The sequence below is a fragment of the Euleptes europaea genome, chromosome 2 (assembly GCF_029931775.1).
Source record: "Euleptes europaea isolate rEulEur1 chromosome 2, rEulEur1.hap1, whole genome shotgun sequence".
Lineage (NCBI taxonomy): Eukaryota > Metazoa > Chordata > Lepidosauria > Squamata > Sphaerodactylidae > Euleptes > Euleptes europaea.
Window position 1 is genome coordinate 28,045,112 of NC_079313.1, and position 25,567 is coordinate 28,070,678.

The 25,567-nt window shown below is 41.4% G+C and overlaps 1 protein-coding gene across 1 annotated transcript in view; it reads right to left on the reverse strand.

Moving 5' to 3' along the window:
* Positions 1-5,072: 5,072 nt before the first annotated feature.
* Positions 5,073-25,567, reverse strand: part of EDEM3 (ER degradation enhancing alpha-mannosidase like protein 3) — a 43,951-nt gene continuing 23,456 nt past the window's right edge. Inside the window, exons 7-20 of the mRNA XM_056844004.1 lie at positions 23,985-24,119; positions 22,238-22,343; positions 21,703-21,800; positions 19,812-19,937; positions 18,447-18,530; positions 16,378-16,461; positions 15,141-15,265; positions 14,562-14,727; positions 13,038-13,192; positions 11,907-12,060; positions 11,209-11,403; positions 9,838-10,003; positions 8,344-8,529; positions 5,073-5,596 (exon numbers count right to left, since the gene is read on the reverse strand). Of these exons, the coding sequence (XP_056699982.1) occupies positions 5,217-5,596; positions 8,344-8,529; positions 9,838-10,003; positions 11,209-11,403; positions 11,907-12,060; positions 13,038-13,192; positions 14,562-14,727; positions 15,141-15,265; positions 16,378-16,461; positions 18,447-18,530; positions 19,812-19,937; positions 21,703-21,800; positions 22,238-22,343; positions 23,985-24,119 (2,160 nt within the window). The 3' untranslated portion in view covers positions 5,073-5,216. The remainder of the gene's footprint in view (positions 5,597-8,343; positions 8,530-9,837; positions 10,004-11,208; positions 11,404-11,906; positions 12,061-13,037; positions 13,193-14,561; positions 14,728-15,140; positions 15,266-16,377; positions 16,462-18,446; positions 18,531-19,811; positions 19,938-21,702; positions 21,801-22,237; positions 22,344-23,984; positions 24,120-25,567) is intronic.

The window sequence follows — 25,567 nt, forward strand, 5'->3', positions numbered from 1 at the left end:
GAGTGCTCCCTCCCCCTGGGTCATGTGACCGCTGGGCGGGAAGGCTGCATGCCCCGAGGGGAGGGGGAGCACTCTCACTTTCGATTTTGCTAGAAGCTGACAAATCTTATCCGTGGCTGGCCTGCGCAGTCCCCCAATGTGGGATTGCATAGAAGCCACACAGATGAAAAGTTGTATCCACCAACAGGCAAGTGTACATTAAGCACCTCTGACTAAATGTTAACATCTCCACATTTGTTTTCTATGTAGGTCAGATTCTAGGATGAATTTTAGCCTCATTCATAAGTCATTCATGGCTACAGTCAAGAAAAACAAATGCAACTAGTTTGGGCATCTCCAAGTAGACCTTTTACATCCCATTTAAAATCTGGAGATGAGTTAAGCAGGAACCTAAAATAAAATACTAAGTGCTTGAGCGCAACTTCTTAAAAGCCAAAAAGTACCCCCCATTCCTGTTTGTTAAGTGTAGCTTCAATTTAAATATGCGTAGATCCAAAATAAATCAAGCAGGATGTCTTAAGCAGAAGCTACATTCTTCCTCTAGAGCCCCAAACAGACATCAGTATTCCCCTTCTACCTTTCCTTGCCATTTATTTACCAGACTCTAGAACCAGCTGTTCTTTACAGCTTAGCACTTGCTTTGGATGTTCTGCACACACACTCAAACCAGTGGTTATAGAGAGGGGGTGGACAGGCCATGGAAGTAGAAGAATGCCTTTTCCAATTATTGGAAAATGGGTGGGGGGAGAGCTCTTGATGGGGAAGTAAGTGCATAGCTCCTCTTTGAAGTTAGCACATCTATTGTGCAGTTTTGTGTTTAGATTAGAACATACATTAACACATGAATCTAGTAGAGAAGCAATTTACACTAGGCTACCAAGGAGATTTGGGGGGGGGGTTCAAGTCACAGTCTTACAGTGGGCCTGTAGAGCTTCACAGCAAGAGATGTTTGGAGGTGACCGTGTCACGACCCTGGTATTCCTTGGAGGTCTCCCATCCAAATACTGGCCAAGGTCAGGGCTGTGAGTGTGTGACTGGCCCAAGGTCAGCCAGCAAGTTTCCACGGAGCGAGTGGGGATTTGTACCTGGGTTTCCAAAGTCCTGGTCTAACATCTTAACCATTCCACCATGCTGGCTCTCACCAAGAAGGTAATTTGACACTAATTGGAAACTTATTACACCAAGACCAAACTACATAGCTTTTATATAGCACAATCAACATACACGGTGCTTCTACAAATGCATATGAGAGAAGGCCTGGAAAGAAAGAGAAATCTAGTCTTGGACACTGAGATGGACATGAGGCATTCAAGTAAAGTTAGGCAAGCTGAGATCCAGGATTTGTGTACACAGAAAGTTTAGGGATGGGTTGACAGAACTACAATGCTTGGAAGCTTTAGGATTGGGTCACATTGTACTAAGGCCATGTGATGACATACCTGCCTGCCCTTCAGCCCCCCCCCCCATGTTCTCCCAAACTCAAACAGCCTCAGGGAGCTGCTGTTTGCCCCACTGAGTTCAAATTTGTGTATAGGCATCAGTACATATGCATTTCCCCAACAGAACAATGGCTCTCCTGGGCCATTTTAGGTTCCAAAAACATTTATGTGGGGGGAGGCTGTGCCCCCCCTTCTTATGTGCCACTGTCCTGATTCTAAATGGGGCCTGGGCTAATTAAGTTCTTAACTGGGAGCTCCCAGAAAATGTCTGAACAAGTCCATGTGGGAGACAAATGGGCTTGGTCACATGTGAATGCCCCGAGAGTAATAACTTCTACCTCAGTCCTGATGCTTTTTTGAAAAAATATTAATTCTGAATACTGGTTCCTTTATGGATACATATAGATAAAAACACTATAGCTAACTGAGCAACCGGGAAAGCTTCCCGGGATTCACATTCAACATACAAATCAAGTCAGTATTCTGACCAGAATATTTACACGTTTTATTAAATCTTTACAATCAGCAATTATAATCAAGTACACAATTTTATATACAAGGACTATGTACATTTTTAGCCCACACTTTTACATCACAGTACACAGTTGCCCTCAGAATTACTGTACACACTTAAAATCACCAGACGCTAAAACCCAACAACAGTAGTGTTACAGCACCCCTTATTACAGTTTTCATAAATTACATCATAAGAAAATAGACAGATGTAAATTGGGCTGGTAAAAAGTCTTATAAAATCTGGATGTATGGTATGCATTCACATAATGTTTCCTCCATTGTCCTGATGGAAATCTCTACCCAGCTCTTCTTCCAAGCCTGCTGTTCTGTCTCCAAATTATAGGAGGAATTCAGATAGAAAAATAACATGTATGGGCCCTCTCCTGCCAGGTACAGGAATGCTTATTCAAAGGAGGGAACCATTGGTTTTGGAACCATTGTGATATGAAGCTAGTAACTCATAAATAGGTGACCTCTCTTCAAAAACCAGTTTCCAAATTAAGTTGTTACAATGTAAACCTATTATTGTTGTCATCAAAAGGTGCTTATGGCTGTGATGAAGAACGTCAACTAAGATATAAAAAGGGCAACTTATATCTGAGGTAGACCACCCACCACCTTTCAGATACTCCTTTCAAAGAATCCCTGGATCCACAAGGAAAATGCAAGCCATTTCACAAATATTTAATGTCAAATATATAATATGGACTTTTAGGTTATGGACTATAAGCAAGTAGTAACAGGTAGTGCAAAACTCTTCATTTATCTGTAGGAAGGAACAAAATATTTAGCGGTTGCTCTGTAAAGCAGGTTTAATTCTGTGCAAAATGTTTTGGGAAGGTGTATTGACCAGAGACCCACTTTAACCAGAGATACTCCGTAAGCAATTTTTATTGAAGGATGTGGAAAAATAAGTGCCTTGATGGAGTGAGATGGCTTAGACTACAGTTAATATACTACTGCTTGCTCTATTGGCCCCTAGGCCTTTGACATGAAGGAATCCCGTTTGCTTTTTACAAGTCTAACTCAAACATGCTGCATTTTGTAGGCTCAACCTCATTGTAGACACATGGCCAACACACACACACACACACACACACACACCTCTAGATCTGGGTCCAGATTAACAAAGGACACTTTAGAGAGATATCTCTACCCACATTCCTGAAAAAATCTCTCTCACCCTATAAAAATCAAGCACAAACATAATTCTGTCCTGGATAATCCACCAATAATTAATCTCCCAGCTTTTTGTGTGCAAAAAATGAAAACATTTGAATTTTTTTAAGAAGGACACTTATTCACTAGTCCTCAAAGATTCACCAACATTTGTAGAATGGCCTCTTCAGCTGCCTAGTATGCTGTCAGAGAAGAGCCTGTACATTTGAAAATATGTTTTGCACACCTATTCCTTTCCACATTAGAACCTGTCTTAGATTACAACTAAGCGTAACGTATAAGTGTTTGCCAGCAAAACAACAAGATACCCTTCAGTCTGCAAACCTCAAACAAAAAACCCACATACTTATACATACTAGCGTGACCAGACATGCACAACTAGGACACAGACAAGAAGGAAGCCAAAGTCACCCCGTACCCCAGCCAATGGGTCCATTAGTGATGGAGAGCAAAAAGCAGATTTAGCCCTTTTCTCCAGGGCTATTCCCAGGCATCCAGCTTGCTTTCTCCCATACAAGTCTGCGGTTGCCATTCCCTTCTCAGGGAAAGTAAACCACTACATTTGAAGATGCCCTTATAGTCCTCCCAAATCTGTCCTCTTCCAACAAGAATCATGTATTGGGGTGAAATTGCCCCAACAGGGCCTTGCAATAATAGAGGCCTCCCCTCTGCTTATACCCCTCTCATAATGCTAACTTTCCACAAAAATCAGCTGTACATAAAGTGGCTGAGTCTGGCACAGCACACAGGGAGTGCCAAGTTGGTTTTCTAATGCAAAACACACATGCACATTCACTCAGCCGGAAGAAGCTTAAAACGACCAAAATGAAAACAAGACTGGATAGAAATAGCATCTGGCATTACGCCATTTGCTTTTTTTGTTGCGGTGGTGGTTGCTGCTGCTACAGTTGGGTTCTTAAAAGTATGTTTTGTAACCTAATTTTACATAAGACATTTGTGAAAAATGATCATTGCTCAACTAAAACCTACTGCAATTCTAAAAGAATCTATGTCATACCAGCCTGTCCTAGAAATCATACCATACCATGAACCCACTGCTTCCAGGTAAGACTGCTACGAAGATACTGGCCTTCTTGCTGTGCCGGGGGTGGGGGGAGACACACACACACACACACATTATGTACAGGTGCAGGAGTGGTACTGATGGAAGGCTAAGTACAAAATGGCAAACAAGGTGAAAGTTGTTCTGTCCTAAACACTAACCGGTTTACTAACCTTTCTAGAATGCAGCCAGGATGTTGATTTTGGCTGATTTTTAGCTTAGCGTTTAATGTGGACATTCCAAAATCAAAAGGGTGGGGGAGAAGAGGCCCCATTACCCAGATTCAAGTTTCAGAATTATCTGTGAATTTCCTTTTAGCAAATAGAGCTCATTACCTTTGGTTTAAATAGGCTATCTTGACTTGTACTAGGAACTCAAGAAAAAAAGTCCAAGCTTTCTTGGTCATTTCTCAAAGTAACAAATGGAAAAAGTGATAAACAGGTACAGCACACTTGCCATATTAAGTGGCACAGGGCAAATTGCAGCTGCCTGTTGTTCTGCCCTCATAATTAAAAGGCACAACCACCTGAAGGAACTTCGACCAGGTATCCACGAAGGCTCTAAATGAGAGACAGTATCGACCTCTTGAAATGCCATCTTCCCAGCAGCCAGCCTGTGTCTCTCGTGCGCCAGGATGTCGTGGCCCCAACTAGCCATTCTACCCCTGGTGGCCCATTAATTCCATTGCATTCATTCTTTGCCTTCCATGGCTAAGGCAAGCTAACTCACAGCAACCTGGAACCCAGGAGGAAGCTGAATCATTCCCTGAATGAAACTCCTGCGTTACGGCACCATGCAAAGGAACCCTGCACAATGGGTCAATTGCACATTCCCATTTTTTTTTTAAAAAAAAAACAGGAAATTGTTTTTTAAATACAAATTAACACATGCTGGCTTTTGCCGATGAAACCTGGCTGCTTATCACAATACTGAACAATTATTTTCATTTTTCAGATATCAGGGCCCTACTGTCCTCCGGAGTTCACTGTTGTATAGTCCCATAAGAAAGTTATTTGAAGTTATAGTTCATCCTTTTCCATCATTTCAAAAGCTTCTATGTCTTCATTCCAATCTGCTAATATTGATTCCATAGACTGACCTTTATTATCCCAAGTATTACTGGGACTGGAGTCTGACTCTGTCTTTGACTGTTCCTCAGGGTAATTATCTAGTTTTGAAATCTGACTGCTACTTGCTTCCTGGGGTTTGGGGACACAAGAATCCTGGTTTTCAAGAGAAAGATGATTTCCACTTGACTCTGCAGGAAAACTTAAGCTATCTCCTCCTTCTTCTTCAGAGTGTTGACTGACCAAGTTCAGATTTGTTGAGATTTCTTCTGACCTCTGGTTATGGGAATCGTTATCAGGTGACTTCTGGTCCATGCCTTCCATGTCCAAATCTTAAAAAGAAGGGGGGGGGGAAGCCATCTGTTTTTTCATGTTTCAAATAATGTTACTGTCAATTACATAGTAAACTATTTAATTTGTACATTTTCCAACTAAAACCTTTAATAAACAGGTTTAGAAAAACATCATAATTTTGGGAGAAACGTTACAAAGAAAATAAATACAAAATCCATGGTCTCTAAATCAATATTATGCACTCAGAGAATGCCCTAGCATCTGGGCAACCAGTCTGCCTAAATTTCAAAGAGTCGGTTTTCTTTTTTATTTATACTGAGGATTTATACTTAAACAGTAACAGCAGCCTTTTTGTAAACTTGCAGATATTCTCTCAAGTACAGCAGTCCAGTACAAGGTTTTACCTGTAATCTGAGGCCAGCAGCTTTAAAGTTTCCTGGCCTTGATGATCCTGCTGAGGGATCCCCGTGCATTACAAAGGATCCTGTGGTATGCTCTATGTAGGGGAGGGACAGGCACCCTCCCTTCCCCTAGCACATGCCAATAGTGGCCCACCTAGACCTTCATAACCACCAGCTGAGTCCCTGAGATGCTGCTTGAGTGTGGCTTGCTGAGAGGATCAAGTACAACCCTTGTGCTGCACTGCCCATGTTAACAGCACATCCACACCTTCACAGGTCGACAACACTTGGACCAAAAAGGTTGCCTACCCCTGATCTTGGGTCTAGCTACTCTCCACCCTTAAACTGAGAGCGTACCTTCAAAACTGCCCAACATTTCTTTGTAGAGGCAAATTGTGGTGGAAGGGGCAATTGCTTAACAGGGATAGAAAAGAGTCCTGCAGCACCTTAAAGACTAACAAAATATCTGGCAGGGTACGAGCCTTCATGAGCCACACCTCACTTCTTCAGATGTTTAACAGGGAGTCTTTGGTAAACAGAAGCCTTGTGGCACCTTAAAGACTAACACAATTTTATTCCAGCACAAGTTTTCATGGACACTTCTTCATTGCACCTGAAGTAGTCCATGAAAGCTTAACGCTCAAATAAAAGTATGCTTAGTTTTGCAAGTACTACAGGACTTCTGTTTATTCTGCTGCTGCAACACACCTTTGGCATCATGACCTTTGCTGCCCCATATTGATCTCCCTAAGGAACCGCAAAAAGCTTCCAAAGATCTCCAGGATCCAGGAAGCTTCAAGGAACTGAAACACATAATGTATGCTCCTCTCCTGTGGGACTATCATTCATTAACACAAAACTGGGCTTAGGTTTTATTAAAAGGTCATTCTGATTAATTTGCATCCACATTCAGTATTGTAAAGGAAAGCATACCAATATAAGGAGGACAGTATTAAAAGAATTCTTGGCAAAGGTCTATTTTATACTTACTGCTATCAATAATGTAGTTTGGAATCATTTTATCTTTAAATATAGTTGCTGACATTCCAACGGTAGCACAAGGAGAAGGGAAAAAGCACATATGCATTTTAAATCCACAAACCCACTATCTTACATTGGTAATTAACTAACACATTAGTTCTGTTAGGAAATAACATTTGGAAATTATAAATAGATTCATAGTGTCTAAATGGAAACATTTTAGTGCAAGGGGAAAGCCAAATTCAAGAACGCCATCTCAATCTTAACCAAGAAGTGCTTCTATATTGGTAGGATTAAACAACAACTTGAAGTGGGAAGGAAGATACAACCCAACTGAAGTTAAGCAGTTCTCAATTCCAATAATTTCCATGGGAGAAATTTAAATGCACATACATTTCAAAGTATAGCACCTAAACATAGGATGAAGGTGAGCATTTATCAGTTCTAGAACTAATCCTTTATCCCAGTTTCCCCAAAGACAAAAGTTAGGATGACAAGTCATAAGAGCTTGTTTGGAAACCAATATGATCTTACTACAACTTTTTGTTGTATGAGCATGAGGCATACTACAACAGTGGCCTGTGATGAAATTCAGAGCACTACAGCTGTGTAGACTGCTGACCTAGTTCAAGGATTTCCTAAAGTGGTTTAGATCAAGCTGTGGGATTCCTACGGTATGCTAGTTTAAAATCAAAGCAGGATATTAAACAGAAATGCCAAAGCAGACTCTCTGAACCCTCATCAATAAAATCAATGGCAGAGATCTCATAATCCATGCAGATCAGATAGGGAAATGATCCTATTTAGCCACAGATACAAGGAAGCAATTTTTACCTCTGCACCCTTTGTACGCTTCCATGCATATATCCAGGCTTTCATGCCTGCTTGTCTTCCAGGCACTGAGAGTCGTCAGAGGGCATTGGCATAGATATACAGGGCTTGCCTTCATTATGGCCCAAAACTGTTTGAATTGAGAAGTCTTCTGCTGGTGTGGGCATGTGCTGCCTCTCTGACCACCCCCCCACCCCAGCCCAGGATATTTCTCCACTGCATCCCAGGTGCCTGCTTCTGAGGAGTGAACCCCTGGAGTGCCATAGAGAAACTGGTGTGTGTGTGTGTGTGGGGGGGGTCCAATACCCAACATTCTGACACTCCCCCAAGCTAATCCGTGTCACTCCTGGGACCTAGTAAGAACTGGGAGTCAATGTTCTGATCCCTATCCCCCCTCACCTTGTACTCCCCCCATCAGCAACAAAATGAGAAGCGTCCCCCAGGAGGGAGAAATAAGATCCCATTACCCTTGCCTCTTCCGTTTCTCCTTTCTTCTGCTACCTGTTGGAATTTAGATAGTAAGCTCATTGGGACAGTGACATTTTAAACCTGCTGCACACCTTCGCCCTTACCTCTGTCCTTCGCTTTATCGGACAGCAGCACTTCGACAGCTTCGTACTCTTGGATGGCATCGAGGATAATACTGCCCTCCTTGTTGAACAGAAACAGCATGGGGATCGTGATGTCATCCGTATTCTTGCCATCTCCGGCCATTTGGAAGAGAGGGGCTGTGTCGCTGCTGCTCCCCTCGTTGTCATCTAATCAGCACACAGGTAGGACAAGCAAAGCACCCGTTATTTACGTCACTCGCACTCACTGAATCCTCACTGGTCACTATTCACCTTAGCAACGTAGTAGCCTAAAAGACTTGGTGTCATATTAAATCTCAACTTGTCACACCAGCAAGCTGATTCCACCCCCACCCCCCAATTGGTATTCAAGTTCTCAACTTTTAGGCCAATAATAGTAGTATCATTTGGCCCTGTATAGGAAAGAAACTTTACACTACCGTTGTACATTTGGGTGCCTAAAAGAAAGTCCTGTAAGTGGAATATGAGTGATTCATGTCAATGAACAAGTAGGTGAAACAAATGTTCTACCCACTTTTTAAAAGGACCCAAGGTATGTTTGTTTATTTGATAGCCTGGAATACCTTTGTGGATATAGTTTATGAATCTGACAGCCTAGAATAATTGTCAAATACACAACTAAAAATTACCATAAGGTCCAAAGAAGATCTAGAATTTAGATACTTCACTTGGCAGGATCCAATGAGCTGTGAAATTATCTCTTTAAGCCCTGGGGAACTCGGCCATCCTGGACAACAGCCCACTCTCTGCCTGGCTCATGCCACACAGCACGAGGGTTTCTGCAACCAAGGAATGCTTCCAAAGGTCACAATATAACACAAGAGCCAGCTGGTCAAAGGTACAAACCTAAAGTTTCACTGGGCTAACAAAAAACTGCTTAAGTGAGTCTTCAGTAGTTCCTAAGATCCCAGCCGAGGCCCTTGCTGGTGGGGTGGAAACAGTACCATTTAACATACCCAACTGCTCTGCCAGTGAAAATCTCTTATTTTCAATCTTCTTCTAACAGAATCTCCCACCTCAACTGCTTAAAATTTTAATTTACAAAATTTATACCCTGCCTTTTTGTGCCCTCCATTGTCAATGGAGTCCTGATGTAACTAAAGCTCCTGTTCATTCAAATACTGGATCAGTTCAGGTAGAACACTAAACCGTGGTTATATTCCCCCCATACCCCCTTCTGCAGCAACAGAGCTAAGACCATGAAACTAGCATTTGTCACAGCAAACCTGAATCTGAGTGATCACCTGAAAGCCAAATCCTGGTGTCACAAATCCTGGTGTCACAAAACAACTGTTTCTCGTTATGCCTGAACTGAGCCACTACAAACGTTCTATTGTCATTTAGATGGATTGAATAGGCTGGAATATATACCTGAGAATTCACTTTAAACTATTTGACAGAATTATTTATGCTTGGCTTAATTCAAAAGAGAATGCCCACAATAACTTTGTACAGTTTTTCAATTATTTTACTTGCCAATAACGATGCCGCCTACAGCCCCAGCTTTTTGGATGTTCCGAGCCTTTTCAGCAAACATGCACTGTCCTCTTTGCATCAAAGCAATTTTCTCCTTCAGCGCTTCGGGATTGGTGATCTCAGAGCATCCATTATAAGGTTTACTGATTACGACAAATCCCCTTGTCTGTTGACGAAACGCAAGGATTTAGTATACAGTTTTCAAGCCTGTAGAAAGTGTGTATTCTCCTCAGTGAATCACTGAAAATAGCATGCTAGGAAAGCACAGCACAGGGTTTGAAGTCAGCAGATTTCAGCGCACTTGGGTTAGACTTTGGTCAGGAACTTTAGCCTAAAACACTTCACTGAATTTCATGGCCAAAGAAAGGATTATCCACTTACCCACAGCTATGGCTTTTGAGGGCCACTGTGTGCAGTTTTTTGTTTTGACTGCTGTACTATGAATTCCACCCCCCCCCTTTTTTTAAGCATAGTAACCCTCTTGGGAATTCTTTACTGTCTAAGGACAGACTTGCTTCATTATAAAAACTCTGACAAGGCAGGAAATTTGTAGTTGAAGACTGACAGGCATGCCTTTTTTCAGCAAATTGTTCTCCCCTAAGGAAGCACAGTGCACTCAAACAATTTTAGACACATCCAACCTGGGTGGCTGCAGGCTTCAAACTCTCCTCCTGTGGGAGAAGAAGTCAGACAGATTTTGTAAAGGTCTATTTCTAGATCAATGACTCTCAAAGGTGTGAGGGGGACCTCTCCAGTAAAGGGTGACAGAGGTTAAAGAAAGGCCTCGTTTCTCCTCAATCCTCCCACCAGAATATGGTCTTAATTGCTTCCTGGCCAGAGGGCTAATCCACACCTCCCAAGCAAAATTAATACAAACAATTCTGCTCACCCCCTCTTATGCCAATTACCACTATTATTGTGGGGGATGGGGGAAGCAGACTTTGGTGACGACTTTTCATTGCTAGAAAGTTTTCGCTGCAAGCTGATAAGTACTGTTTTTAATTAGAATCTTTGTTATCATCGATGTAGCCCCGAGAGTGTTTTTGGCTTTTATGGTATGCTGAACACCACTAAGGCATGCAGAGAATTAAATCGTAAAGCAGCCATTACGCACTGGTCCAGGGACAATGAAGTTTCCTCTGGGCTCCTTGCGTAGACTCTGCTTGTTCCAGAGTTAAGAACGAGCCATTCCAAGCAAAAGTTCCAAAGTTATACTCAGGAGCAGTCGCCATCTTGGCTTAGGGGCGTTTATTACGTATGACACAAACCCCTTTTTTGGTTTAAAGAAGCCCTGTTGTCGTAACACTTTCCCAGCAGGAAATCCATCATAATGTTAAAGCAACGATATGACTTAAGACAGACAGTACGCACCCCTGATATGTGTTTGGACAGGTCCATTCCAAACTGTGCAGGCCCAGCTGTCAATACCACTCTGCCAAAGAATGGGTGGGAAACAATCTGAACTGCACGTGGAGGTAGCTGCTGTTCTTTTTGCTGCTGACTGGACAGCTCAATCATTTCTTGCATGAACCTCAGACCATCTTCTGCATCGAGTGCACTTGCTGCCTAATGAAAAAGCCAAGCAAGCATATTCTCATAGCTTTAAACTACCCAAGCACAAGTTATTGGGTCCTTTATTTCTTTGCTTTCGCACGGCAATCAAAATTTAACCAAGACCAAAAAGTGTTTCAAATGAATTACTTGCTTTAAACAAATCCATCTGAAGCAGAGAGTATACAGAAGGTTAATTAAAATTGCCTGCTTAATTATTTGCCTGTATTTCCTAAGTACATCATGGTGAAGCATTAAAACTTGAAGCGTACAGCACGGAACCAGCTTTACAAACTTACTAAAAATGTTCCTTTTTAACCAGCTGACAGTGTATCACTCCTTGTTGCCTGGTCTTTTGCGTCATTAAGAATTAAGTGGCTTTATCCAGTTTGCTTCCTACAAGTCAAGGTAAACATCTGGAAAACAATGTCCTCCTATGCCCACCATTAAGAATTTTGGGATTCCCATCTCTCTGCTTGTCCAAGAGCAACGCCACGCAGCAAGAGGAGGGTCCTTACTTGGATAGCATGTTGCACCAGCTGTACTCTTCCATCTTTGAGGTGAATCAAGCTGACTCCCATCTTCTTCAGTATTTCCAAATGCTCAGGATTGCTGGCCATGAAATCCCTCGCTCTCAGTGGTGGCTTTGGTCCGCTGCCTGAGATCTCCTCCCTGCAAGAGAGGACACTAGCAATATTTTTAAAACTATCAACTGGTGGCATATCTGAACTGTGTATCTGAGCGTGTGCATGACTAAAGCGTTATAGGCAATGCCAGCAGAAGCGACCGTAAATGGAATGGATAGATTAAAAGGCAATTGGATGCTGTCGGGCTGAAAATGCACACTGGTGTGTTTCTCAGCATTTTTTCTAAACCTTCCAAGTCTTGTTTTTTTCAATTGAACTTACACTCCCCACTTTATTGCCCAAGAATATAAGAGGGCCCGATTTTGATTCTTTTTCACCAGATTTCATGTCACGCTTGCCTCCTCCCTCCCAAACACATTTAGAAACCGTTTGCTCCACTCTGCTATCAAAATTCTTTTTCTTACACTTGCCTCTTTCTTCAGTTCTGTGTCTCCCCTCAACCCGAATGTATTTACTACCCAGCTAACCAAACCACTTCAGGTTTCTTATGCTGCTCAGGTCTCGCCACTGGCTTCTCTTTGTACTTTAAATTCAGCATGAATCCTTTACAACACACAAGACTTTCCAGAGCCCGGCTTCTTAGTTTTATCTCAGCCTCACCACTGCACAAACTCACTTTTTTCGCCTCTGTCACACCGAAATCTCATGCACTGAGTAAGTAATGTGGGAGTAGAAAAAAAGTTAAATGAACATATAACCCTTTTCTTCCTTATAACAGGCGACTTCTTTTAATACATTCAAACAAGAATCTGCTAGTTGATTTCATAAATCGATTTCTGCATAAGTTATTTTGTTGCATTAGTAGCAAGCAGAATTCAGCCTCCTTTCTTGCGCACAGCTAACACAAACATGAATGTAAAAAAAACAGTCAAACTTGGATGCATGCAAAGCAAGCAAGTACGCAAGCAGATCAAATCAACAAAAACAGCTTCCTGTACATTTCTTTTTAATCATACATACATATATTGAAGGGTACAAAAGGTATATAATTAAACATCTTACGCTCGGGATATACCCCTAGGACAGCTCTTGTCTACCACATTTTTCAGAGGTTCCCTGATGCTCTGAGCATACATGGGGTCATTTGGAAAAAGAATCTGGGTGTTGGGGCATGTCCAGTCAAAGTTACTATCATCCAGTTCTGTGTATTCTGTAGTCTATAAAGGAAAGAGAGTAGGTGGCATTTGTTCAATGTCGTTGTATTTTCTTGGCCATAAGCCATTCCCAATAGCCAAGTGTGAACAATTAAACTCCCAAGAACATTTATAAGCAGATCAAGCATGAAAAGTGTGCAACCGTTCACAACTGACCATGTTTACCTGCACAAATTCAATTACACAAACAGCAAAGCTAGTCAACCCTTTGCGTAACCACATGAACAGAAGCATCCAGAAGATTCTATATATGGGAAGATAAATCCCAGATGTTTGAAGCAGCTCACCCCTCAATAAGGCTGTTGTGGCTCAATAATATGCCCTCCAACACACAACAATGGCAGAAAACAGACTCTAGGCTCCAAATAGTAGAACTGATTATTTAAGGAGTTCAGTTTTCCTGAACTCCTTTAGCACTTCCCTTAGCAGTTTTGCCATGTAGAAAAATTCAAAATATAAATTAGCAAAATAAATGAGCTGGAATGGAGGCAGGGCAAAGTGAAGGAGAAAGAAGAGCTAGAAGAAATATAAGGGAAGGGGCTTGCATTAGCCCACCTATGACGTACACCAGCACAGACTTCAGAGCACTCTGGGACTGCTGGACAGGGCTATGTCATGGATTCATATTGGGGCAGATCCTACCCCATCCTAACACTCCACCGATGAATTTTCTTCTGGCTCAAGTATGCAGCCTTTGCATTTGCAATGCAAAGACCCACTTAATCTGGAGGAAGGTTGGATCCACCACATTATACATTACTGGGGGCTGCTACAAAATAATCTGCTGTATCTACTGAACGTTTTTATGTGCATCTTGCAATGTATGACTATTTCCACGCATGCTTGCCCTTCAGGGAACTAGGGAAAAAATCATATATTTCATAGCTGGTCCATATCTTTCAGTGTGTACCCATTTCTGCATTAGACATTTAAGGTGACAATCGCAATCTGTCAAAATACATTTACATTAAAGTCCTATTCCTTAAATATCTTGGGCACGGTCCATCTTTGTGTAGGCACCATTGACTATGGGCTCAGCATCTATTTATTTATTATTTCAGCTTGCTACCCCGCTCTCCCTGGTTGAGACCGGGCTCAGAGCAGCATAGCCTTGTCCCTCTTTCCGCTTGCCCTCCAGAGCAAGTCACATTCTTGGTGATGGGTAAGAGGAACGGTGCCCCTGGCTTCTCATTCCTAACAACAGACCAGAGAGCTGTGGTGCCTGCAGGCCATGAGGCATTGGGAGTGGGTGAGGAGGAAAGAGCTCTGGTGCTGACCCTTTTTGATTTGGGCAGCTGCAACTGCACAGGAATGGATTTTACCATCTTGCTTTTTTAAAGTATTAAAGGGATTCAAGTTTTCTAATACTTACAATATTTTTCCTAGGGGCTGTTTGGTTTGTAGTAGACAGCCAAAGAGGTAGCAAATGAGCCTCAGTAGTAAAGATGTAGTCTTCTATATCAAAAGTCAGATCTTCCTTATCAGCAAAGAGCAGGTATAAGTATTTAAACATCTCCGCCAGGAAGAAAGAATCCATCCTAGAAAGAGAAGGGAAAATATACGTTGAATACCAATTTGTGTGCCACAGAAATAGCAAAATGCAGAGGATACTTTTGAATGGAGCGAGAACTGAAGTAAATGCCTGTTAAAGCTGGTTCTGTAGCTGACAGCGACGTGGACAAGCCCTGCTTTCAACCTTAACATTTTTACACTTTCTTTGGGAAAAAACAATCTAAATTATAATTACATCTTCACAGTTATAAAATAAATTAGTTTTTTATACAAGTAGTAAAATGCACTACCTTATTTAAGGCAACCTGAGTACTAAAAACGATGTAAAGTTTAATACACCAGTTATTGCAAAGAAATCTAGTATGTATAACTCCAAATGTCAGCTGACCAAACCAAAATGTCTGCTTTTGCAGACGATGTACTTTTCAATATTTGTTACCTGTCTTCATGACTTCCAGTACGGACATCCTTCATTGCAGCAAACCCACAAGGTACTCGTGCATATTTATTTAAGTTCTCAATTAGAGTTTTTCCTACTTCCAGGTAGTAAGGATCTCCCGTAGCCTGTTTTTAAAGGCAAATGTTTAGAATTTAATATGCAGCGTTATTCTAGAAGTAACACATTGCATTAATTTGCTAAACGTTATTCTGGTAGCTGATCTAGTGATATTCCTTTAAAAACATCTTTGATCTAAAGTCATACATATCTCTAAAACATAAAAAGATACTTTGAAGTGGAAGGAGCAGCTCACTGCATCCAGCCTTGGTGGGAGCTGAGAGAATTGGCAAGAGATCCAAAGGAGATTGTCTTCAAATCTCAATGGACGTTTGTTCATAATTTCAATACATTTTTAAACACAGTTGTGTATTATAAATAATAATGGAAAAGATCCTGGAAATATTCCCAATGTCAACATGAGTAGCTCAATTTTGCTACAATGTCTTTACCCTTCGAGACCAGGGATCCAAATCCCAGAACCATCCCTGCAAGGAAAGACCAAAGGTCCATCACTATGGCTGCAATTCTTAAAACATACTCACAAGGGACTACCTCAGTGGAACTTTCTTCTGGGCATACATGCTTAGGATTTCACCTCAACAGTTCTGCCCTATGTAGAGTTGCTCCAGTCTTAGCCCACTGATTTCCCTGGAGTAACTCCAGGCAGGACTGTACTGCAGGTTGCTTGCCAGAAAGGTCCAACTAAGATGGAAATTCATAAGCAAAGCAGGATGGAGGCAGTAGTCTTCCACTGCTTGCCCTCAGCATCTGGTAATCGGATACTGACTCTGAATATGGTAGACACATTTGGCTGCCATTTATTTGATTTATAGGCTGCCCTTTCCTGGCTGACGCCAAGCTCAGAGCGGCCATTGCAACCAGGACCCATGAAATGTGTAAACCCTTTTGAAAGCCATATAATTTAGAGGCTGTTACCAGCTCCTATTCTAATGAATTCCATACACTGAATTTTGCGAAATTAGTAGTTTCTACCAGTTCGCAACCAACTGCCAATCAAATTTTCTATCATTTGATGTGAAGCAACCAGAAATTAAAATGCGGTCAAAACATCGCTTCCTATAATGAATATTAGAATACTTTTACTTTCAATCCTTTTCTTAACAATTTCTAGGATTCAATTTGTCTTGAATTTGAACAAAAACAAACAAAAAAGTACTTTATACAAAAAGTAAGTGCTCTCTGCAAATTCTGGCCGTAAAGGATGCTGAGCCCAATGAACTCGGAAGTCAGTTGTGAAAGCCTGAAGGAGACAAGGAAGAAAGATGGAAATTAGTATTAAATAGTGATTCTTTATACAGCATCTTTGGCATAAACATTTCAGAGGTAAGTAATGGTTATTCTCATATTAGAGTCTGTGAACTGATGATGAGAGCAAGTATTGCGATTGATCCATCCAGCCACAGGCACTAGTCATTGATCATTCCCATGTTTCTCTCCCACTTCAGTCCCATTCTATTCAGGGCTACACTATGAAGTAGAGCTGCCCTGTCAAAGGAGAAAGGTCAAGGCAGTTTCATCATCTTCTCCCTTCCCAGTGCAGCCTCCCAACGTGCACAGCTATTAGTCCACAAGGGTTCCGTGACCCCAGGAATCGACTTTCCCGAGGCTAGATAGGGCTGCTAAGGGAAGGGGAATGTGGGAAAGAACCACAATTTTGCACTTGTGGCTTGCTGGATTCAACGCTAGGTTCTGATAGTATGTCTCAATCATGAAAATGTGTGCTCAATCTGGTAACGTAGCATATGAATTGACACAATTTAAACAGCTTATACTGACATCAGACAAGAAGATATTGTCCAAGATCTATGTTGCATAGTCTGTTAGATAAAGGAAAACCCCATATTCTTAAATGGCCTTCGTTATTGTTTAGATCCTGACAAATGGAAATAGAATGGAGTCTTCTTCCAATATACAAATAAGAGAGCTGCTTTAAGAAGGTTTCCCAGTGGCACCTAACACCAAATATGGAGCACTGAAATTTCCTCTCTCAGCTAGTAATAAGTACTGGTTTTGTACCTCTCTAAAAGCAGACTACATTAATATGTGGTAATCATGCACCAAAGCTCAAGTTTATTGGAAAAGGGTACCAAAGCCGACTTTTGAGATATAGGGACTGGTCCTTAATTTGAAACCTGAAATTTGACTCTTAAATTCTGTCCCTATCATAACTACTGATCAAGGAGAGCCATTACTAGACACTCTGACCTCTGCGAGGATGGTATTTGCATGTTATTGGAAACAACTGATGTTGCCTGGCAAATTAGAATGGCTCTTAAAGATGTGGCACTTGTTATCAATAGTCAAACTAACAGCAATTCAGAATTCTAAGAATATTTTAAGTGACAAAGTCAAACTAACAGCAATTCAGAATTCTAAGAATATTTTAAGTGACAAAAAAAAGTCTTAAACTGTTAAAATGAACGGATAAGGAATAACTACAACTGTGCACATTCTCTTCCTTCATTTCTTCTTAATTTGTGAACCAGATGTGTTGCTTGCTCTGTATACTGGTCATGGTTATGTATTGTTGCATTTTAATCAAAATTTTAAAAAAGAGAATGTGTATTGACAACTGCATCCAGATGAAAATTGAGCTGAGGACCAAACCACCTGTTACCTGTGACACAAGTTGCATCGAGGGAATCCTGACCAGATAGCATCCTTTTTGCAGACAGGCAGGACATCAGGGAATTGATGTTCCAAGTGCAAAGGGCCCAATTCGGCTCAGGAACATGACTTGGGGTTTTAGCCTTCTTTCCCATACCATTTTCCTGAGCTGAAATGGATCAGCATTTGCCCTGCTGTGGGACTCCACAGGCTGCTGTTTCACAGGTAATGTATAGTTTGGTCCTCAGAGAGGTACAGAAGTAAAGGCAGCACAGTTCTTCTTGATGTTCTCCTACTCACACTACTATGGGAGGTACAGTAAGCAGAAGGGGGAAAAAATCATACACCCAAGGAGGCACTGGTATGAATGTGCGTGGGACTAAAACTGATCAATAAACATCAACTATTCACTCTAGTGCCTGATAGTCATCTGAAACATCTGCCTCCCATCTGCTACTGCTTGTTCTTGTACTGTCAGTTGGTTGTATCATTTTCACTGATTTTTTAAAATCCATTTAAAGGCCATAATATGTAAGAAGAGAGGGCAAAATTCTTCTTAGATACATACAACAGACAAATCTTCCCAAGACAATGATGAACTTGTAAACACATGACTACCTCAGGAAGGAAGTTATGCTTTTTTATCACTTGATACAGCATCTCATGAGTTTCTATAGCTGGTCTAATGTCACCTTTCAACACCTAGAATCCAAAATGGAAAAAAAGGTTAACATTTGCTTTGTATCCACTCAAGACAATTTAGATACAAAAGTTTCCTGTCAGACAGACAGCCGTTATACTTTCTCTGTCACAATGTGATCAACTATTTTTCTCTGTAAACCACCAAGACCACGTAGTCTGACAAAATAAAATGACTGAGCAAGCAAAAACGGAGAAGCCCTAGAGATGTCACGTGTAGCTATTTGTCTGCAAGCGTCCCCTAACAAGGTATTCTGGGGGAAGGTGGACAAAGATCTACTTCTGCCAGTGGAATGCCTGTACTGTCCCCAATGAGACCATTCCTGCACTTACATGCCATTTTAGTTAGTCTGATCAAAAGTTTTAAATATAATATGCATGGCACATTTCTACAAATCTAAATTTTGCAATGAGGAATGGTCTTTTGGAGATGTTAAACATCAAGAAAAGTATCTTAAAGGCCAACACAGTACACAGAACAACTTATGTGAAATAAGCCAGTTGTGTTTGATAGCAGAGTAGATGTTTGTAAGCCGCCTTGAGCGCCATAAGGAAGGAGGGCAGCTAATAAATGTTGTTTTAAAAAAATAATTAAAAATTTACCATCCAGAACTTTTTAGGCCCTTTACAAACAGGATGAAGACAAATCCCAGAAATGTGAAGTGACTTTTTATGAAAGGCTAACAATTGAGAATACAAACAGTTATTAAATGACTCAAATTCTGGGCTAGTCAATACAATTCTAACCTGAATAACAATTTTGAAAGACCACTAATTGAAAGAAAGAGAAAGCACAAATAGTTAACATCACATTTAGATAAAAACAGAGGTCTTAAGCTATTCCTCTACCATACCACTATTACCTAATATTGTCCGATATGCCTTATAAAATAAGCCACAGTATAAAAAAAAGACATGCATGCCATGAATTAGGATGTGCTTGAAGAAAACAAAAATTCTCCTAATCTGCCAACGTTATCAGTGTTAATTATGCAAATCTAATATAAACAGCAGAGGGACCATAAGAGATTTTCTTCCTGGGTACTCTTCAGTTTTCTGAGGCACAGTGTGTTTCTGATTGACTGAAATCCTCAACTGGGTAGATTGCTCATTCTTGATTATTTCAAACAGCTACAGCATCCTAAACACTTCAAAACTACTGATTTTATTCAACTTCACAACATATTAGAAGAACTGCTGTGACTGGCTAGCTAGTGAATTATAATTAAATAGTATGAAGAGAAAGAAAAGTTTTAATGTATCTGCAGATTAGAAAAACCCTACCTGCAAACCTGGAAAAAATGCTAGCAGAGAATCCATCCATGTCCGGGCATTGAGCATTGGCTTGTGTATGTGCACATCCAGTAGGAGTGGTGGCTGGCTAATGTATCTCATTATGGCATCGTAATGCTGGAGAGCAACAGATCCTTGTAAGCATATCTTGTACACCAAATATACCTGCAAAGTTAGACTTAACCTCCCCGCCCCACACACCACAATACATAAAGATACAGGGCCCCCAGAAGGAAAAGCTTCCCTGTCCTGAAAGCTTAACAGATCCTGCTACATACTACTTTCTTTACTTAGTATTCAAAAACAGCTGAGCAAACATCACATGAATTTATTCAGATCAGGGGTCCCCAACCTTTTTGAGAGTGCAGATATGTTTGGAATTCTGAAACAGCACAGAGGGCAGAGCTACAAAATGGCTGCCACAAGAGGCGGAGCCAGCCACAAACTGGCTGCCAAAGCTTACCTTCAGTCACACGGTAAAGATCCTTCTCTAACTACATAAAAAGTGGCTAGCCCACCTCTGTAGTAACATACCTCATCTGCCTTCACCACATTACTGCATTGGCATAGCTAACAGCAGTAATGGCAAGAAAGAAGTTTATTCTGAGGGGGTAACTTTCTCTAGATTATTACAAAAGAGTGATGTGGGAACTCTTCAGTGAAAAAATCTCTGCCTGTTCCATGTCACACAAGTAAATTAATTTCCCTTCCATTTATATTACACAAAACTTGAGCCATACATTTCTCACAAACTTGTCTTGCCTCTAGCAACAAATGGATTATCCCCCTCACTCTTTTAGCTCAGATGACATTATTGGTTAATTAACATATTTTATGTTGGAATTTCTTCTCAACTATTTTAAACGGTCACATCCATAGTTAAAGGAGGCAATATTTTAGTTGCAAAATAGTAATTTTCCCCAAAGGTAGCCAAATATGCCTAATGTAGCCAGAAAAAACAGAGCACACTGGTACATTAAAGACTAACAACTCTATTCTGCCATAACAATTTGTGCCCCCCCTAGTGTTTTCATAAACTGTTTCTGAAAGTGACACTATAAGAATGTAAGAACCTCACTGTTCAGACCAGTCCATCTAGTCCAAAATCCTGTTTCACACAATGCCCAGTTATCGTGGAGGGTCAAATGGGTCACAGAGTCCAGGGCACTTGTTGCCTCCTCCTAGCACGGATTTTCAGAGGTTTGCTGACTCGGAGGTCCCCTTTACTCAACGTGGCTAGTAACTACTAAAGAACCTCTCCTCCATGAATCTGACTAATCCCCCTTAAAGTCATCTGTGCTCATGGCTATCACTATGCCCGCTGGCTGCGAATTCCACAATTACTCATTGAGTAAAGAAGTACTTCCATTTGTCTGTCTGGAATCTATTGCCCATAAACTCTACCGGGTGCACCCAAGTTCTCGTATTATGGGAGAGAAAGTTCTCTCTTTCCACTTTCTCCACTCTGTACTTCAGTCCACAAAATATGCTGCTGACACTTAATAAACTACTCTAAAACTGGTCCTGTCATTTCAAGCTGATAATATCCAAATAAAAATATTTTACAGTCCTGCCTTCCCTTATAGGGAAGGAAGTACATGACCCTGTAGCTGGCTCCCGATATACTGTAAGTGTAGTAATGAGTGGAAGCAGATGGAATGCCAAATGGATGCATGGAACAGGATCTATGTAAGAGGGGGAGTAACACTACCCAACTATTTCAGGTTCAACAATATCACATGTCTGAAGGATGGAGAGAAACTGACAATTGCAAGGCTCTAAACAACCTTTGGTATACTCACCAACTGCAAAGCTGGACTCTACAGCCTCATCTGACATTAAATAACATTTCAGTTTAAAAAGCAACATCAATTCTACTCACTGTGTTAAATCTTTCAAGGAAACTGTCATCTCCAAGCAAGACGTAGGCTTTTAATAAATACTCATAGTATGAATCTATTCCTGCTCCAACTCCACTATCTAAGAAGATAAAAAATGTTGTTATATATTTAAAAAGAATACAGCTGCAGCTAGCTTTCATTACTGTGAAACAAACCTTTCTTGGCAAAATATTTAGCAGGAGTAGGTGAGGACACAAGAAAAAGGGCTGGGGGAAGAAGCTACACTGAGTGCAAGATCACCCTATAGACATATATACCTTTGCTTAATCCACATAGGCAAGCATCTTTTCTAGCAGGGCAGATTAGGCATATTTAGTTCTGCTGCATAAAATGTCTCTCCTTGGCTGTATGTACAATCTGTAGTGCAATCTTTGAGACCAGCCCTGAGCCATCCCAGACTTCTAACAACAGAAGGATATTTTCTCCAAAACCAGGAGCAGCATCCTAGATCTGTTTGCATTTCCCTAAATGAGAGCTAGACGGAGCCAGAGACCATAGAGTCGGAAAGCTTCATACCTTTTCGGACCCAGTCGCCAGTATGAATGTTAATGGTGACTCCCACCAAATTACTGCTGCGCTGCCTTTTCTCCCAAAGAAAGTCAAGTGCCTTCCGTGCGTATTCCTGCAGCAAATAAATTAACATTTTTCTAAGAAGTGCAGTTTTTGTGCAATGGAAACTGATGTGAACAACCGGTATATTAATTTCTCTTCTTTTCAACAAAGAAAGGAAACATTTTGCATAACAAAATCAAGGTTTAGAATCCTCTCACTAAGGCAAATAAGGTCCCAAGGGCATTCGCCAGAATTAGTTCTTGTCCACTCACAAAACTATTCTGCTTGTTGTTGCAAATAAATGAGTCATCTCATCTCCACTTAAGTCAGTGGTTCTCAAACCCGTGAATTATGACTAGAGATGGTCAAACAACTGCTAGTTTGGCTCATATCCTGTTTGGCAGTTGCAAACAGGGAGGTCATCTTTTAGTATTGCTTCAACTGTTCAGTACGTTGTTTCACTGCATTCTTTCCAAAGTTCAGACTTTTCACATATGCACATTTTCACACAGCCCGAGTTCTACCATCCTTGCTGCATAAATGCTCTTCAGGTAATTGTTTAAATAAGACAGCTTCATCAGTCACAAACCTTATCAACCAACCATAAATAAATGCTTTGTTTTAATAAAATCCTTCCCTTTGGTGGGTCATCTAGGTAGTCCCAAGTGAGACTAATGGCTGCCAATTGGTTTGAATTGGCAGCACCTTTATGCATGCACAGTTTAGCAAAAACCTGAGGCAAACCCATTTGGCAGGCATTCATGGCTCTTTGGCATAAAATGAACAGGCTGGGTGATCAGCTCATGTCTGATCGACACCTTCAAACACAGGATGTTTGAATGTCAAAGACATTTGTGGTAGAATTTCTCAGCATCCCTACCCTAGCTGCAACCCATTCTCATCTGAGTGGGTCACGAGGGCCAGGGAAGCAGAAGAGCTCTGGGCCAGCCTCTTCCCAGTGGTGGGAAAAGAAGAGAGGCACCACATACCTCATGCCAGCCTATGTGCAACCAGGTCCAAGCTGAGCTCTGGGATGAACAAGGTGGCTCAGATGCACCCAGCAGCACAGCAAGAAACAGAAATGTCGTATCCCAGACCTGTGCTGCTATTATGACCCTTTGACCACGAGGAGTAATTTCCAGAACGTTTGAAGGCACAAAGCCACCAAGCATACTTAGGGCATGTAATTAATTGAATACTTCTAGTACAGCAAATTATGAACAACGTATGAAGCTGCCTTATACTGAATCAGACCCTTGGTAGTAAAGCTGTGTAAAGCCGTTGTAAAGCTGTAGACTTTTATTCTTCTGTTGTATTGAATCATTGTTTTAAATCTGGAACTTGTGTTAAATCTTGTGATAACTTTTGTTATACTCGTCAAAGACCGCAATAAATTTTTATGAATTTAAATCAGACCCTTGGTCTATCAAAGTCAGTACTGTCTACCCTGACTGCAAGTGGCTCTCCAGGGTCTCAGGCAGCGGTCTTTCACATCACCTACTTGCCTAGTCCCTTTAACTGGAGATGCCAAGGATACCTAGGACCTTCTGCATGCCAAGCAGGTGCTCTACCACTGAGCCACAGCCCACCCCTTATCCATTACAGTTCCAGCTACTGATATACCAAAACTAAATTTAATCAGATGCAAATGCGCTATACTGAAGTTTCAAGTTACCCAACTAATATTTAATTATTAGCACTTTTAGCAAACCTCAAATACAGATGCGCCTGTGAAGCGGCTCAGAGCAGCGAACTCCAAGATCAAGGTACCCGCACAAGCTGTACATGTGTCAGTCTCAGTTCCTGTTCGAGCCTCTGGACTCCTTAGACCAAATTTTAAGTTAACCTATGGGAAAAAGCAGCCAAGACCCAACTTTACTATCAGAGTGGTGGTGTTTTTTGTGAATCTCTTATCCAAAAGAAGTGAGAACCACACATGCAACTACAGCTCTCTCCAAAGTTCTCACTTCAGCGCCAAAGCAGCAGGGAATTCAGCTTTAAAAAAGCAGCTGGCCATGGAGTGTCAAACCTGCTGGGGGGTGGGGACACTTCAAATTCAGAGAAAACTCTGGCTGAGAGCCTGGATTACATAATACACACATGCAGGGTATTTTGATAAAAGTTATTACTAACAGGCAGAAAAACTGTTGTGAATAGTTTAATAGGCAAATATATGAAACCAGAAACAACTCTAAATATGGGGTAACATATTGATGTTAGAAACAAAAGTACTGTGTGGAATACCATGAGTTAACATACAAAATAAGTGTCGGCTCACCCCTCTAATAGGACATCAATCAATAAATCTAATGCTCAACATGGCCAAATCTGGATACTTAAATCCAGAGACTGGAGCCACTTATTTAAGGATACACCCTTACTCCGATCCTTAATGGCCTGATAAGGACTAAGCATGCTCATGGTTCTCCAGGAGGTATGGCATGTTCAGGGTAGTTGTGGGTCAGTTAACGGGGAAGAGAAAATTGGCTTCCCATGTCCCAGCACAAGATTCCTTGAGGGTATGACGGATGTGCATCTTAAACTCCAAATTCTTCCATAAAGGATGGGGAAGGGGAAATAGAGGCTTGGATCTTAAGCAGCATGGCAAGAAAGCAACTTCCTCCCTCCTCACCACAGCCTTTTTCGCCCTCTGAAATCATGCTCCTTTGGGTTACTGAATCTGAAGGAACAGTGTAGAGGGTCAAATGGGAGTCAGCAACAGGACAAGGGAAAAAGCAAAATAAAATAATCTTTCCCTTCACAGATGGAAGAGCAGCTCTGTCAGAGGAGCCACTGTTGGGCCAACATAATGAGAGCATAGGACCCAATCCTAAAAATCTCCTCCTCTGCGCACTGTAACATTCAAGTTTGGAGCTACATAAACTACTTCCAATTTACCTAGTCTCAAATCTCAGCAGTCAGCACTACAGAGCAGTTGTGCTAAATTGCTGAGATTCAGGATCAGTGGATCAGGAAGCTGTCCATCCATCTCAGCAGTGTTGTACGAGTATGCTACAGAGAGAAATTTTCAACTCTCTCCCTGCCCCTATCCCCAACTGGTCATACTTACTCTTGGATATGGGGCACTTCCGCTAGGGATGCTGATCTGAGCACCACGTCTCTTGGGAACTCCCGAGGGAACCAAGAATCGTTCGAATCTGGGGTGCAATCCTGCACCCCTACCCGATCCTAAACATTGGACAGGGAAGCAGGACTACCCCTGCTGCCTATTAAGTGCGGTTTGACCCCCAGTTTTGCTGAGAGAGCCTTCGGACGACTCTCGGAATCCTGGAC